The sequence below is a fragment of the Periplaneta americana genome, chromosome 12 (genome assembly GCF_040183065.1).
Source record: "Periplaneta americana isolate PAMFEO1 chromosome 12, P.americana_PAMFEO1_priV1, whole genome shotgun sequence".
NCBI lineage: Eukaryota > Metazoa > Arthropoda > Insecta > Blattodea > Blattidae > Periplaneta > Periplaneta americana.
This window is the reverse complement of record NC_091128.1, coordinates 54,880,330-54,893,218: the sequence shown is the minus strand read 5'-3', so window position 1 is coordinate 54,893,218 and position 12,889 is coordinate 54,880,330. Positions and strand designations below refer to the sequence as shown.

Below are 12,889 nucleotides of genomic sequence, written 5' to 3'. Positions count from 1 at the left end.
AAAATAATGATGTGACGAAAATAGAAAATCAGTTTAGAATGGGTATATTAAAATTCCAATTTTAATTAGAATTTGTATTCTTTGCAGAAGCCAGATTGATTCTATTAATTCGAAAATGAAGCAACATTAATCTTCATTTGCACTTATTATGGCAGAGAGAATGAAAAACTGTCAGGATATGAGTTTGAATCTGCAGTATGCAGTAAAGGAAGTTAACATTTTAACCATTTGTAATGGTGTATTCCTGACAGTAAAAATGGAACAATACACCACAGATTTTTTAAACATGATCATTGTTTTTTTTTTCTTATGCAATTATCAATCTTCTTAATGTATCCAGCTGTTTGCTGACAACATAAAGTCCACTATAGTCCACTGTAGTCTATTCAGTTGTTTTTCACGAGAAATGAGGGGTATTTTGATCGGTGTTCATTTTATAACATTTTTATTTGATTGAATATCCTTAATATTTATGGGCTTTGTTTTTTTTTATTTCTTCTTTGGTTATTTTGTATAGTGATGATTATATAAATGGGGACATGAAAAATGTTAAATGTTATGTTTTATTTAACGATGCTCGCAACTGCAGAGGTTATATCAGCGTCGCCGGATGTGCCGGAATTTTGTCCCGCAGGAGTTCTTTTACATGCCAGTAAATATACTGACATGAGCCTGTCGCATTTAAGCACACTTAAATGCCATCGACCTGGCCCGGGATCGAACCCGCAACCTTCGGCATAGAAGGCCAGCACTATACCAACTCGCCAACCAGGTCGACTAGGGGACATGAATGTTAATCGATTTATAGATGCCTGTTGCTAGTAGCCAGAGTTGGGGTGTAGTCAATATATACTGCAGGCTGTGTCTTCTGCAACTGGTACAGATGATTTTAATTTACTTCTTTTGTGGTTTATGGATGGACAGTATAGAAGAATGTGTTCTGGATCTTCATCATGATTATTACACCACAGACAAGTAGGATTATCAGAAATGTGAAATCAGTGTAGGTACAATTGAGTGACAATGTGACCTGTTCTAGCTCTTGTTAAAAATGTCTGAACACGTCTGGGCAAGTTCTTGTACATTTCCAGGTCATTTGGTTTCTTTTGTACAGACTGTAAAATTTTTCCTTCGTCAGAAGAGAGCCAATTGTTGATCCATAGGTTTGTAAAATGAGACTTCACTGAAGCAAAAGCAATGGATAGAGATATCACTTCAAGAAGTCTTGGTTGCAAATATGTTGCCTGTTTTGCAATATTATCGACTTTCTCGTTTCCAGGTATACCACAATGACTAGGTATCCATTGAAATGTTATTTCCTTTTGGAGTTCTTTTAGTTTACTTAGTTGTTTCTGAATTGGAATAATTCTATGTGCATATAGGTTTGGTACATATTTAATTATATTAAATATAGCCCCCTTGGAATCGGTAAGTATACAAATAGATTTTTCAGAAATTTGAGTAACACACTGAAGAGCAGCATAAATAGCTAGCAATTCAGTGTCAAGACTGGAGGAGGATGAACATGGTATGAAATAACTTTCTTGATATTTTGGAATATAATAACCTGCTCCTGATGTCCCATTATTAGGATTTAGAGATCCATCTGTATAAATTTGAAGGTGATCCTTACATGTGCTGCAATTATGTTTATAACAGAACTAACCCTAATTGTTTATGCATATCATATTGATCTACAATATGTAAATTTAATGGAGAATTAGGCAGCATATTACACAAATAATTATCAGAATACAAGTGTGATAAATAGTAATGGTATATTATAATGACATGTAATGATACAAACATTTATTGTCCTTTAACAAGAATAAAGCATGACTGAAATAAAGGTTCATTCGAATCAGCAATGTAGAAAATTTGTTAAGTACAGGGCAATTCTAAATTAATGAAACAACTTTACGTATTTAGTATAAAGAAACTATTAAATTTAAGAAGTGATTTACGCATATCATATATATATTATTTTAATGTACCGAAGTACATATGATATTTCCATGCAGATATGATATGCGTAAATCACTTCGTGATTTAAGACGGTGCTTAATCAGTCGGATCCCGGCCAACTAGTCACTCATAACGAGTGCACCTCAGCACATGTGTGGACTTTAGTCCTACGTTCATAGACATCTATGACGTAGTGCAGAGGGCGGCCACTAGAGTGAACCCAAGAGTTGGAACTTAAACTGAGACGATTCTGTCCGACGCCGGGGTGGGTATCCGGTGTGGCTTAGTGGATAAAGCATCAGCTCGTTGAGCTGAAAACCCGGGTTCAAATCCCGGCGCTGGACAGAGTTTTTCTCCGTTCCATTACTCTTTCATCGTATGATGACGCAGAATATCTGCATTGAAATATCATATGTACTTTGGTACATTAAAATAATATATACCGGTATATATATATCTCAAAAGTTTACTTACATCACAAACATTCAATGTGGGAATGTCATATGTCCAGATGATAGTCAAGTTCTTGCCATGCATAGGCCAATTATGATTTCAGTGAGCTATCGTAACTATGAAATACATAGGTTGGATAAAAAGTTATGGCAACACTGCTGTCACATGACGAAGGTGTGTTTGAGAGCTGCCAGCTGTGTGGACATGAACAAGGACTGTTGGATGAGTTAGTGCAGCCAGCGGCCACAGTACTCTGCCAATCTACTGCAGTGTGTAGAATGTTGACTTTCATAGGAATAGTGCGAGCGCCCTAAGATCATGTTTACAAAATTAGAGCAACGTTCCTGCATCAAAATTGAAGTGGAATGAGGTCGTAGTGCACAAGAATGTTTTGAGGGACTGCATGAAGTATGTGCCGATGCAGCATTGCCATATCGCACAGTGGCATGATGGGTTAAAGCGTTCCGGGAAGGCAGGGATGCCGTTCAGGACAACCTCCGTACAGGACGACTCCACGTGGAGAACAACAGTTCAACTCCTTGCTTCCCTTTGGATGCTGATCGTCAATGGACTGCTCGTGAGTTAGCAGTGGAAGTCGGAGTATTTCACAAAACTATGCTCCACATTCTGCACGACATTATGGCTTACCAAAAAACTGCAGCGCGCTGGATACCCCACGAAATTTCCGAGGTGCAACAATGGCGCTGCTATGCAGTCGGACAGGCCTTGTTGGACCGGTACAAAAGGGAAAGTGACGACTTTCTGGAACGAATCGTCGCTATGGACGAAACCTGGTCTCGCTCGTACGAACCAAACTTCAAATGCCAGTCAAAGGAATGGAAGCATCCAGGTTCTTCTCGTCCGAATAAAGTGCGCCCTACACAAAGTGCTGTGAAGGTGATGTTCATTGTGGCATATGACATTGATGGAGTAATATTGCACCATGCTGTACCTCCAAGGCAGACGGTAAAAACGGACTACTACTGCACATTCCTGCAACACCACCTCGTCTAGCCCTCAGGAGAAAACAACAACACTTGGTGATACAGATCCCCATCATTCTTCATGACAATGCAAGGAGTCAAATCGCTGCTGCTGTCAAGGACCTCTTGCATCGCTGGCAATGGGAGATTCACCCGATATGAGTGCATGCGATTACGATCTCTTCGCCAAAATGAAGAACCACTGTGAGGGACCTGGTGTAATACCAGAGATGAACTTAGCCATGCTATAGGGCGGTCAATACAGAACATCAACAAAGATCGACGTGCTGATGGTGTATGACGCCTTTCAAACATTTGGCAAAAAGTAATAAATAAGGGGGGGGGGCGACTATATTGAAGGTACGTAAATGTTGTATCCCTATGAATAAAGCCGTGTCAGAAATATCGAACTGTTCCCATTACTTTTTATCCAACCTTAGTTATTTTGTGGCAGAGATGACACATAAACAGCATCCTTTACATACATCCACAGGGAATAAGATGAGGTGACCTGAGTGGCCAATTGTCAGATCATTGCGAGTAGCAAGGCCAATCCAATGGGGTGATAAAGGAGTGGTGCCCCATCTTGCTGGAGTTCTCCTCTAATTACGGGATTAGGAACTGCTGCAGCATATCAAGGTAGATTACCTCACATATGATGCTTTCAAATAAGAAAAATGGTTATGGATTTTTATACCATGACCGCAGTGCACACAGTAATAGCACCCTGACCAAATGTAAGGTTGTAGCACATGCTCACCAAGTGTAGATGTAAACTTTGAGAGTTTTGCTATGCACTGATGTCTAACACGTTCTTCTATTACTGTATTTACCTTTATAATGGATGCCCCCACATAATGGACACACTCGAATTTTTCGCATTAAAATTTAAAATAAAAGTTTCCCGCATAATAGACGCATCCCATTTTAAACAAAGATCGTTTTAATAACATCGAAAGTCGTAAGACTGAATGCACTGCTTATGTTTAAATTCAAGTTTTTAAACAACAATGCAACCACTGCAATTATGACTGGTTATTTTTTTTAGGTGCGCAAAATATAGGTACTCTCCAATTAATAATGCAGTATTCTTAGGACATCTACAGCAATCAGTTGTGTTGATAAAATTGTGTTTTGACAATGGATAAGAACCGACCAAAATATTCAAGTTATATAGCAGGTTTTAAGCTGAAAGATATCAAGGTGGCGCATTTTTTTTTTTTCGCTAAAATTTTTTCCTTTCTAGTTTTTTGTTATAAAAATCGAAAAAAAAAAAAAAAGTGCGTCTATTACGTGGGTAAATACGGTATAAATAGTTTCTTCATACTAAATACATAAATTTGTTAATTCATTTACAAGGAACAACTGGATAATAAGCACGGCAGAGCAATGTCGGTAGTCGACGTTACTTGCTGGCCACTAGTCACCAGGCCGTACCAAATCGTATCAAACAAAAGATAATCGAAATGGTGGTAGTGAAATTCGCGACTATATTCTTAAATAAATCATTCCATTAATCAAATACAAGGTTTATGTAGTACAATGGCGGTGTTTTGAATGCATTAAAAGAAAATGCACATGTAGTAAGACTTTAAAGTAGGTTATCACAACGAAATGGAGAGGAAAAAAAGGTCTGTTTCACGGAATATCATTCAAATGACAGAAAGTAAATTTCCGGTCAATGTTCGCCAAAGCGTTAAGTACGTAATTATGACCGCGTTCCCATTTTATTTGTGACCTAGGGAAAAATACGTAGCCTTTTACGAAAAAGAAATTTTAGGGGCCATGAAATTATTCACCGCTTTCATTATATTATTGTTTATCAATATTACGAAACAAAAACTGTCATAAAGGCCATGACCGACTAGAAACATTGATACCAAAGAGATAAACCAATTCGGCCTTGATGAAACAAAAGAAAATGCGACAGATATTTTAGTTTGAGATAAAATGGGCACTTTACAACACATAGTGAAACGTTTCCAGAAGGAAATGACAAAAAGGTACAATTCTTGCCTGTCTGTGTATGCGCGGATTTGGTTAATAAAAACCTAAACTAACCAAACCTAACCTTCATATATGCAAGGTGTGTAACCGGAACAAGAAGGAATCTTCTTCATTTGATCTGTAATGTACACGCAAAAATAAATTTAAGTAAGGATCATGCTCCCACTGCATCAGAGGTCCGCGCATACGCTACAGCAAAACTGTTTCTGTCCCAACCCTCTCATCCAAGCAACATAATCTACTCGCAATATTTACGCAAATACATCTTGCCACTAACAGTGGTGCTACCTCTCAGTAATGTTCAGAACGAAGGAGGTAGAGAGAGAAAAAAAAAACAAATTTCTCCTTCTGACGACGCCACACACCAATGTCATGTTCTTATGTTGGCAACATTGTGTATTGAATTAAATTTGGTGGTAAATGTAATGGCACAGTTCAAAGCTACCATGCTAATTCTCCAGTTTAGCGCATTTAGAATTGCCCTGTATAATATCTAGATTTCAATGAAAAGTTATAACCATTCAATTCATTATTCAAATAACTGCAATTTGTTTTGTCAAAGAGAAAATAAAGCACAGGAATGATATAAATATTACCAACTGGTGAATGCATTCATAAACACTAAGATATAAAAAGTTTAACAAGATATGAAAACTTTTACTCCATTACATATAATACATAATTTTAGAAGAAACAAAACTAAAATAAATCTGTTCAATATGTACATATTAGTATAAATGAACATTTATAAAACGTAAAATAGAGAAGACGTAAACACACTATCAGGATGACTCCCTCTCTCCTCCTGTTTCTGAGCTGATCTTCACCATATATTTAGCTACAGAATCCATATTTTCTCTCTGCAGTGCCTTGTACAATTCACCAAAAGTACATTTCTTTAACTTACGGCCTTTCCATTCCATCAGCATCTGATAAGCACATTCACGGAAGCCAATTGATTGGTAGGAGTGTTCTAAATTCACTAAGACCTGCTCTTCAATTCCCAGGGATCTTCCAAGGTTGCGCCAGTCTTTCCGCACTATCTTCGCTGTTATCCTCCACAAATCTTTATCATTGAGCTTCTTTGTATTGTTCCTAAAAAAATAATAATCCTTTCAGTTAAATATATTACTGTTACTAAGTTCTTTTTTATAGCATTTTCACAAACTTAACATGATTAAAACAGAGGCCTTAAAAAAGTTCGTTTAAAAAAAAAACACATGGTTGGGTGGTCTAATGTTGGGCAGATGATGATGTGATTCACTCTGTTGCACTCCAATATTTACTAGAGTTGATGGCAATTTGGAAGACGGTAATCTGCTAGCGTTTGCGTCGAGAGAAACAGATAGAGAGAGCAAGGCAGCGTACAACATTGCCACATCGTACTTCACGTGCACGTGCGATACAAATAGCACAGGAGAGAATTTAAATTATCAAAAGACAATAATGAACTTAGCCATTGATTACTGTAAGCATGACACCAAACAAACCCTGTTTCTTTCACTAACAATATTCTTTGCACGGTTCTCAATCCCACACCACATGCTTCTGCAGTCATTTCTTGCATGTTGGCAACGTTGAAACCAGCATCAAAATGGCCGACAGCATTCTGCTCGTCAACGTTTTTGAAATAATTATACATCTTAAACACTATTTTCCATGCCTGCCTGTGCAATACTTGTCTTTTTACAGTCTCTTCTTCCATTTATTTATCTTACACACACACAGTAAATGTTAGTTTTACTTATTCAGTGTACTGAAACACTCACACGTGAACAAATGAACTCGCAAAGTACTTGTTACAGACTGTTTCCGATTGGTTCTATTGTACAAGCTTGTGACATCACATGCCAGAAATGCTATGGTGCATATAGCAGCCGACCGACTTCCGAACTGCCGTCTAGTCTAGAAAGACTAGAAAATTGAAATGAATTTCTCTAACAGAAACTCTTTGCAATAATGGTGGGTATGTACTGCTCTATGAGATCTGTTTCATGCAGTGGCCTTGCATCATGCTGGCCAGATGATCAAGCAGTCTACTAGTGCAGGCTGAAAACTTGACAAGAATGACGACAGAATGCATATGAACATCCAGTTATTTGAATTACTTTAGAGTGCAGGTTAATATTATTATTACCCTAATTGATTATTTTTGTAGGTTATTTTACGATGCTTTATCAACAGCTTAGGTTATTTAGCATCTGAATGAGATGAAGGTGATAATGCCGCTGAAATTAATCCGGGGTCCAGCACCAATAGTTACCCAGCATTTGCTCATATTGGGTTGAGGGAAAACCCCAGAAAAACCTCAACCAGGTAACTTGCCCTGACCAGGAATTGAACCCAGGCCACCTGGTTTCGCGGCCAGACCCGCTAACCATTACTCCACAATGTGGACCCTATTGTTTCTATTTGTATCATTAACCAACATATTTATGGAAATTAGTAGGGCTAGGATTTTGATGAAATTGCATCTTTTTTCTAGTAAGCCAGAAAGATAGCCGCTTTAGTATTTATATGTTACTAGCTGAAAGCACCCGGCATTGCCCGAGTTGTTCTTTTTGCTTCTTTTTTTTTTTTAATTAAACTGGTTGTACCAAAGAATCAATATATACATATATCATTTAATTTATATTGGAAGATTTTTTACCCCTTGACTTCTGCATGCCTATTTTTTTAATAGGACTTGAGAAACTCTATCTCACAAATTCAGAACATATTAGGCCTATATTAATTCTTATTTCATACACAGAATACAGATACAATATAAACTCGCAATAAGTCATTTTTTAACATAGAGACTAATATTCTGAGAGACATATACCAGCTTTTTTTTTATAAATTAAGAGATTATTCCCACAACGCATAACATACTACATTGGCAACGTGATTATACAGTTAGAATTTCGCAGTAACACATTTTCGGACATGAACAACAATATTTTGAGAGACGTATGATATTATTTTTATTTTTACTGTCTGACCTGACAGTGTTATTTTCAGTCGGCTTACGTACATTCACATACTACATTAGCAATATGACAAAAGTATCATTGGATTTCTTTTTGATGTGTGTAAAATCTTTTTTTTTTCCTACTTCTTTGTACAAAATATAGTTGAGAATGTGAAAAACACGGAATTTTTAAGTTAATGTTTGCAACTTTGAGCGACTGTCCTTGAGCTTAATTTTAATATGACCATTACAAATGCTAGTCGCACTGAAATTGCTGTTACTTAAAATCGAAACGCATGTTAGTGGGTATCATAAGAATGTGTGGATAAAAACATCTTCTTTCGTTTTGCCAGTTAATATTGTCACTTCTATTACTACGTCCTGAATGAGTTTTTTCACACCAATTCTTGTTTCATTGCATAATTTTGGTGGTCAGTATTTCACAATAGTACTATTGGTGATTCAATATTAAGTATTAAATTATAATGATAGCAATCCTTGTGGTTTCAAAGAATTCAGTTGGATACAACACAGTCTGCTCACTATGTACAACTGCATTGAGAAATTCATAATACGTTCCTGGGCTGAGTAAAGATACTGCATGAATGATCTAGTTTTAGCCTTCGCGATCTGTAACAACAATGTAATTTAATTTCGTGTTAAAATTTCCAAGGCCTCGTGAAAGTCGATGTTGAATACAACAGACAATAATAAAAGAACAATTGACTGTAGAAGATTTTGTATTTTAATATTATACATGAAGATTTGATCTATTTATTTTTATATTTTATAATTTTAATCAATTTAACTTCCATTTGCACAATTTTAATGTAGCCTATGTTCTTCTCCTGGTTATGAAGGTTAAATGTGCAAACTTTGGCACATATTGGTCAAAGCGTGTAGATTTGTATAGAGAACATACACACATACATACATACATACCCACATTCAATTTTATATATTAAGATGTGATAAACTGAGTGTTTAAGACATATTTGTTAGGGCATTTTGTTTTGCATTTTTTGCCTGTTTCAACTCATAAGAGCATCTTTTGTGTTATTCGGACATTTTTGAGGCATTTTCATTTAATTTTGGCCACAAATCCCCATTATTAATATAAAATAATGTTTATTTCCTTTGATATTTTGTCTACTTATTTTGTCCATTAATACCCTTTATTTTTTACTTGGTTATTTAACGACGCTGTACCAACTACGAGGTTATTTAGCGTCGATGGAGTTGGTGATAGTGATATGATATTTGGCGAGATGAGGCCGAGGATTCGCCATAGATTACCTGACATTTGCTTTACGGTTGGAAAAAACCTCGGAAAAAACCCAACGAGACAATCAACCCAAACGGGAATTGAACACACCCGAGCGCAACTCCGATCGGCAGGAAAGCACCTTAACCGACCGAGCTACGCCGGTGGCTAATACCCATTATTTCATATAATATATTAATCGTTTTTCTACACAAATATTGCCCTTTTAACGTAGTACACCCCATGTAATGGATCAGTCCAACCATCCCTTCAATATAGACTCGTGTATACTTGCTAATTCCGTATAAGAGTGGCCGTGTGATGGCTACATGGAAACTACATCAGGTAAAATAATTAATTAAAGTGTACCACTTAGAAAAAATTATGTAAAATTAAATAAATTTAAATGTTGGTACTAGAATTTAATTTAATTATTAGTCTAAATATTAAGTAGCACAAAACTCCTTTTCCTACTAAGCCAATTTAGAATGTAAGATCAATTTTTAGGGCATTTTTGAAAGATTTTTAGGTCATAAATGCATTGTTTTTAGGACTTTTTTTTAATGATTTATAGGTCATCAAAATCCCAGCCCTAGAAATTAGATTTTGATTTACTGACTTCATTCATATTGTAAACTTCAATTAATTATTGTAAAATTTTTACAAGTCAGTGTAATTTATACAGTAAACTATGTACCACTGCAACTCCTTAGCAGCCTCATTTTGGAATAAAGTTCTCTACCACCACATTACTCAAGGAACAGCTACGAGAAAAAGTGCAGTCGAAATTAATCAATATTTTAACGAATCTGTACATTAATTTACACAACCTAAAGCAATTTGAAGTTACAGGAGAATGGAGAAAATTACACAACGCAGAACGCATTGTATTCTGCACTTAACATAATTAGGAACCTTAAATCTGTGAGTAGCATCAACTTCATCTTTTAAAATTATAATCTGTAAGGGGTTATTCTAACTTGGTCAATGGGAAGTTCCTAGTGGTTGTCTACTGAAGGACATGTTGAACTTACATCTTGACATCAACCAGTTACATTTCAATTCTCCTTCCTAAATTTGTAACAAATAGTGAATAGGATAATTCCAAAAGCAATGATCAATTAAAGTGATCAAAACAAAATAAATTCGATTTATAGCATTAAATGCTTCTTTTGACAAATACTATTCTTTCAGTATTGTTTCATGTTTCCAACAATACAAAAAATTTATCCAGAAAAGGAGTCTGTCATCAGAAGTGATTTTTTCTTCTCCCTCCCTCCCTCCAAAATATCACAATAAGTATATAACGCTTTAAAGCTTGAAGTGACTTTCTAATGAGTAGGGTGGGGGTTTTGATGACCTATAAATCATAAAAAAAATGTCCTAAAAACAATGCATTTATGACCTAAAAATCTTTCAAAAATGCCCTAAAAATTGATCTTACATTCTAAATTGGCTTAGTAGGAAAAGGAGTTTTGTGCTACTTAATATTTAGAATAGTAATTAAATTAAATTCTAGTACCAACATTTAAATTTATTTAATTTTACATAATTTTTTCTAAGTGGTACACTTTAATTCATTATTTTACCTGATGTAGTTTTCGTGTAGCCCATCACAAGGCCACTCTTATAAGGAATTAGCAAGTATATACGAGTCTATATTGAAGGGATGGTTGGACTGATCCATTACATGGGGTGTACTAACATTAAAAGGGCAATATTTGTATAGAAAAACGATTAAAATATTATACAAAATAATGGGTATTAGCTACCGGCATAGCTCGGTCAGTTAAGGTGCTTTCCTGCCGATCGGAGTTGCACTCGGGCGTGTTCGATTCCCGTTTGGGCTGATTGTCTCGTTGGGTTTTTTCCGAGGCTTTTTCCAACCATAAGGCAAATGTCAGGTAATCTATGGCGAATCCTCGGCCTCATCTCACCAAATATCATATCACTATCACCAACTCCATCGACGCTAAATAACCTCGTAGTTGGTACAGTGTCGTTAAATAACCAAGTAAAAAATAAAGGGTATTAATGGACAATGTAGACAAAATATCAAAGGAAATAAACATTATTTTATATTAATAATGGGGATTTGTGGCCAAAATTAAATGAAAATGCCTAAAAATGTCCGAATAACACAAAAGATGCTCTTATGAGTTGAAACAGGCAAAAAAATGCAAAAAAATGCCCTAACAAATATGCCTTAAAACACTCAGTTTATCACACAACATATAAATACTAAAGCAGCTATCTTTCTGGCTTACTAGAAAAAAGATGCAATTTCATCAAAATCCTAGCCCTACTAATGACCTTACTGCCCGTGTGCACCATTCTCGATTAAAATTTGACCACGGTTAAATCGGCACTTGACCATCTTCAATGCCAATTTGCAGAGTATCAATCTCGATCAAAGTTAAACAAGCGAGTTGATAATGATCAAATTTGATCATGGCTGTGGGACCGATTATCTTGAATTGAACATGGTCAAGTCGAGAAAACCAAAATGGCGGCACGATTTGATGTACTTGATGGAATTGAAGATGAAATGATGTATCCTGAACACGCAAATCACTGCGGAAATAACAGAATTGGTGTTATTGTAGTAAGAGTAAGTTTGTAGATGAATAATAAAAATGTTTTTTTTTTTCTCAAACTAGACTAATGTTTTATATATGTTTCTGCTTTAGAAGATCGGGACTTTACTTGAGGACAAAATATTATTTAGGCCTAACTGTCCAATTTTGTTAACATAATAATAAAGTAGTTATTCTAAAAACTAAATGACCATTTTGTAGAATGCGAGATTATCACTTATTAGCTATAGATTTGCCATTTGAAACTATTAGGACCTAATGACGTTTTGGACAATTAGGCTATTTACGCTTGAATTAAGAGAAATTACACGGATACCTTCCTTTCCCTCTTACTCCAAAATTCCAACCTTGTGAACACAAAATGTTGTTGTCTAGTGCCTTGCATCTGGCAATGAAGCCATTAGCAGTCGTGCTTTCCAATACTTTTGAACTGTAGTTTCTTCTGATCTTAATGCTTCACAGGTCTTCAAGTGGTCTTCATTCATTTCTGCTGGATCGTTACACAGGACACATATGGGTGAAGCTGAGATACCTATTCTGTAGAGATGACTTGCTAGACAGTCATGATTTGTCAATAGTCTGAAGGCTGCAACTGCCGTTTTCCTTGGTCTCTGGGGAATTATATCTGGGTTGGAAAGTAGTGTAATCCATTTTTTGTCTTTAGCAT

At 35.9% G+C, this 12,889-nt stretch overlaps 1 protein-coding gene across 1 annotated transcript in view; it reads right to left on the bottom strand.

Annotated features, from left to right (window-relative positions):
- Positions 1 to 1,759: 1,759 nt before the first annotated feature.
- The window catches only part of LOC138710446 (uncharacterized), a 49,175-nt gene continuing 38,045 nt past the window's right edge, over positions 1,760 to 12,889 (bottom strand). Inside the window, exon 10 of the mRNA XM_069841344.1 lies at positions 1,760 to 6,503. Coding sequence (XP_069697445.1) covers positions 6,191 to 6,503 — 313 coding nt within the window. The 3' untranslated portion in view covers positions 1,760 to 6,190. The remainder of the gene's footprint in view (positions 6,504 to 12,889) is intronic.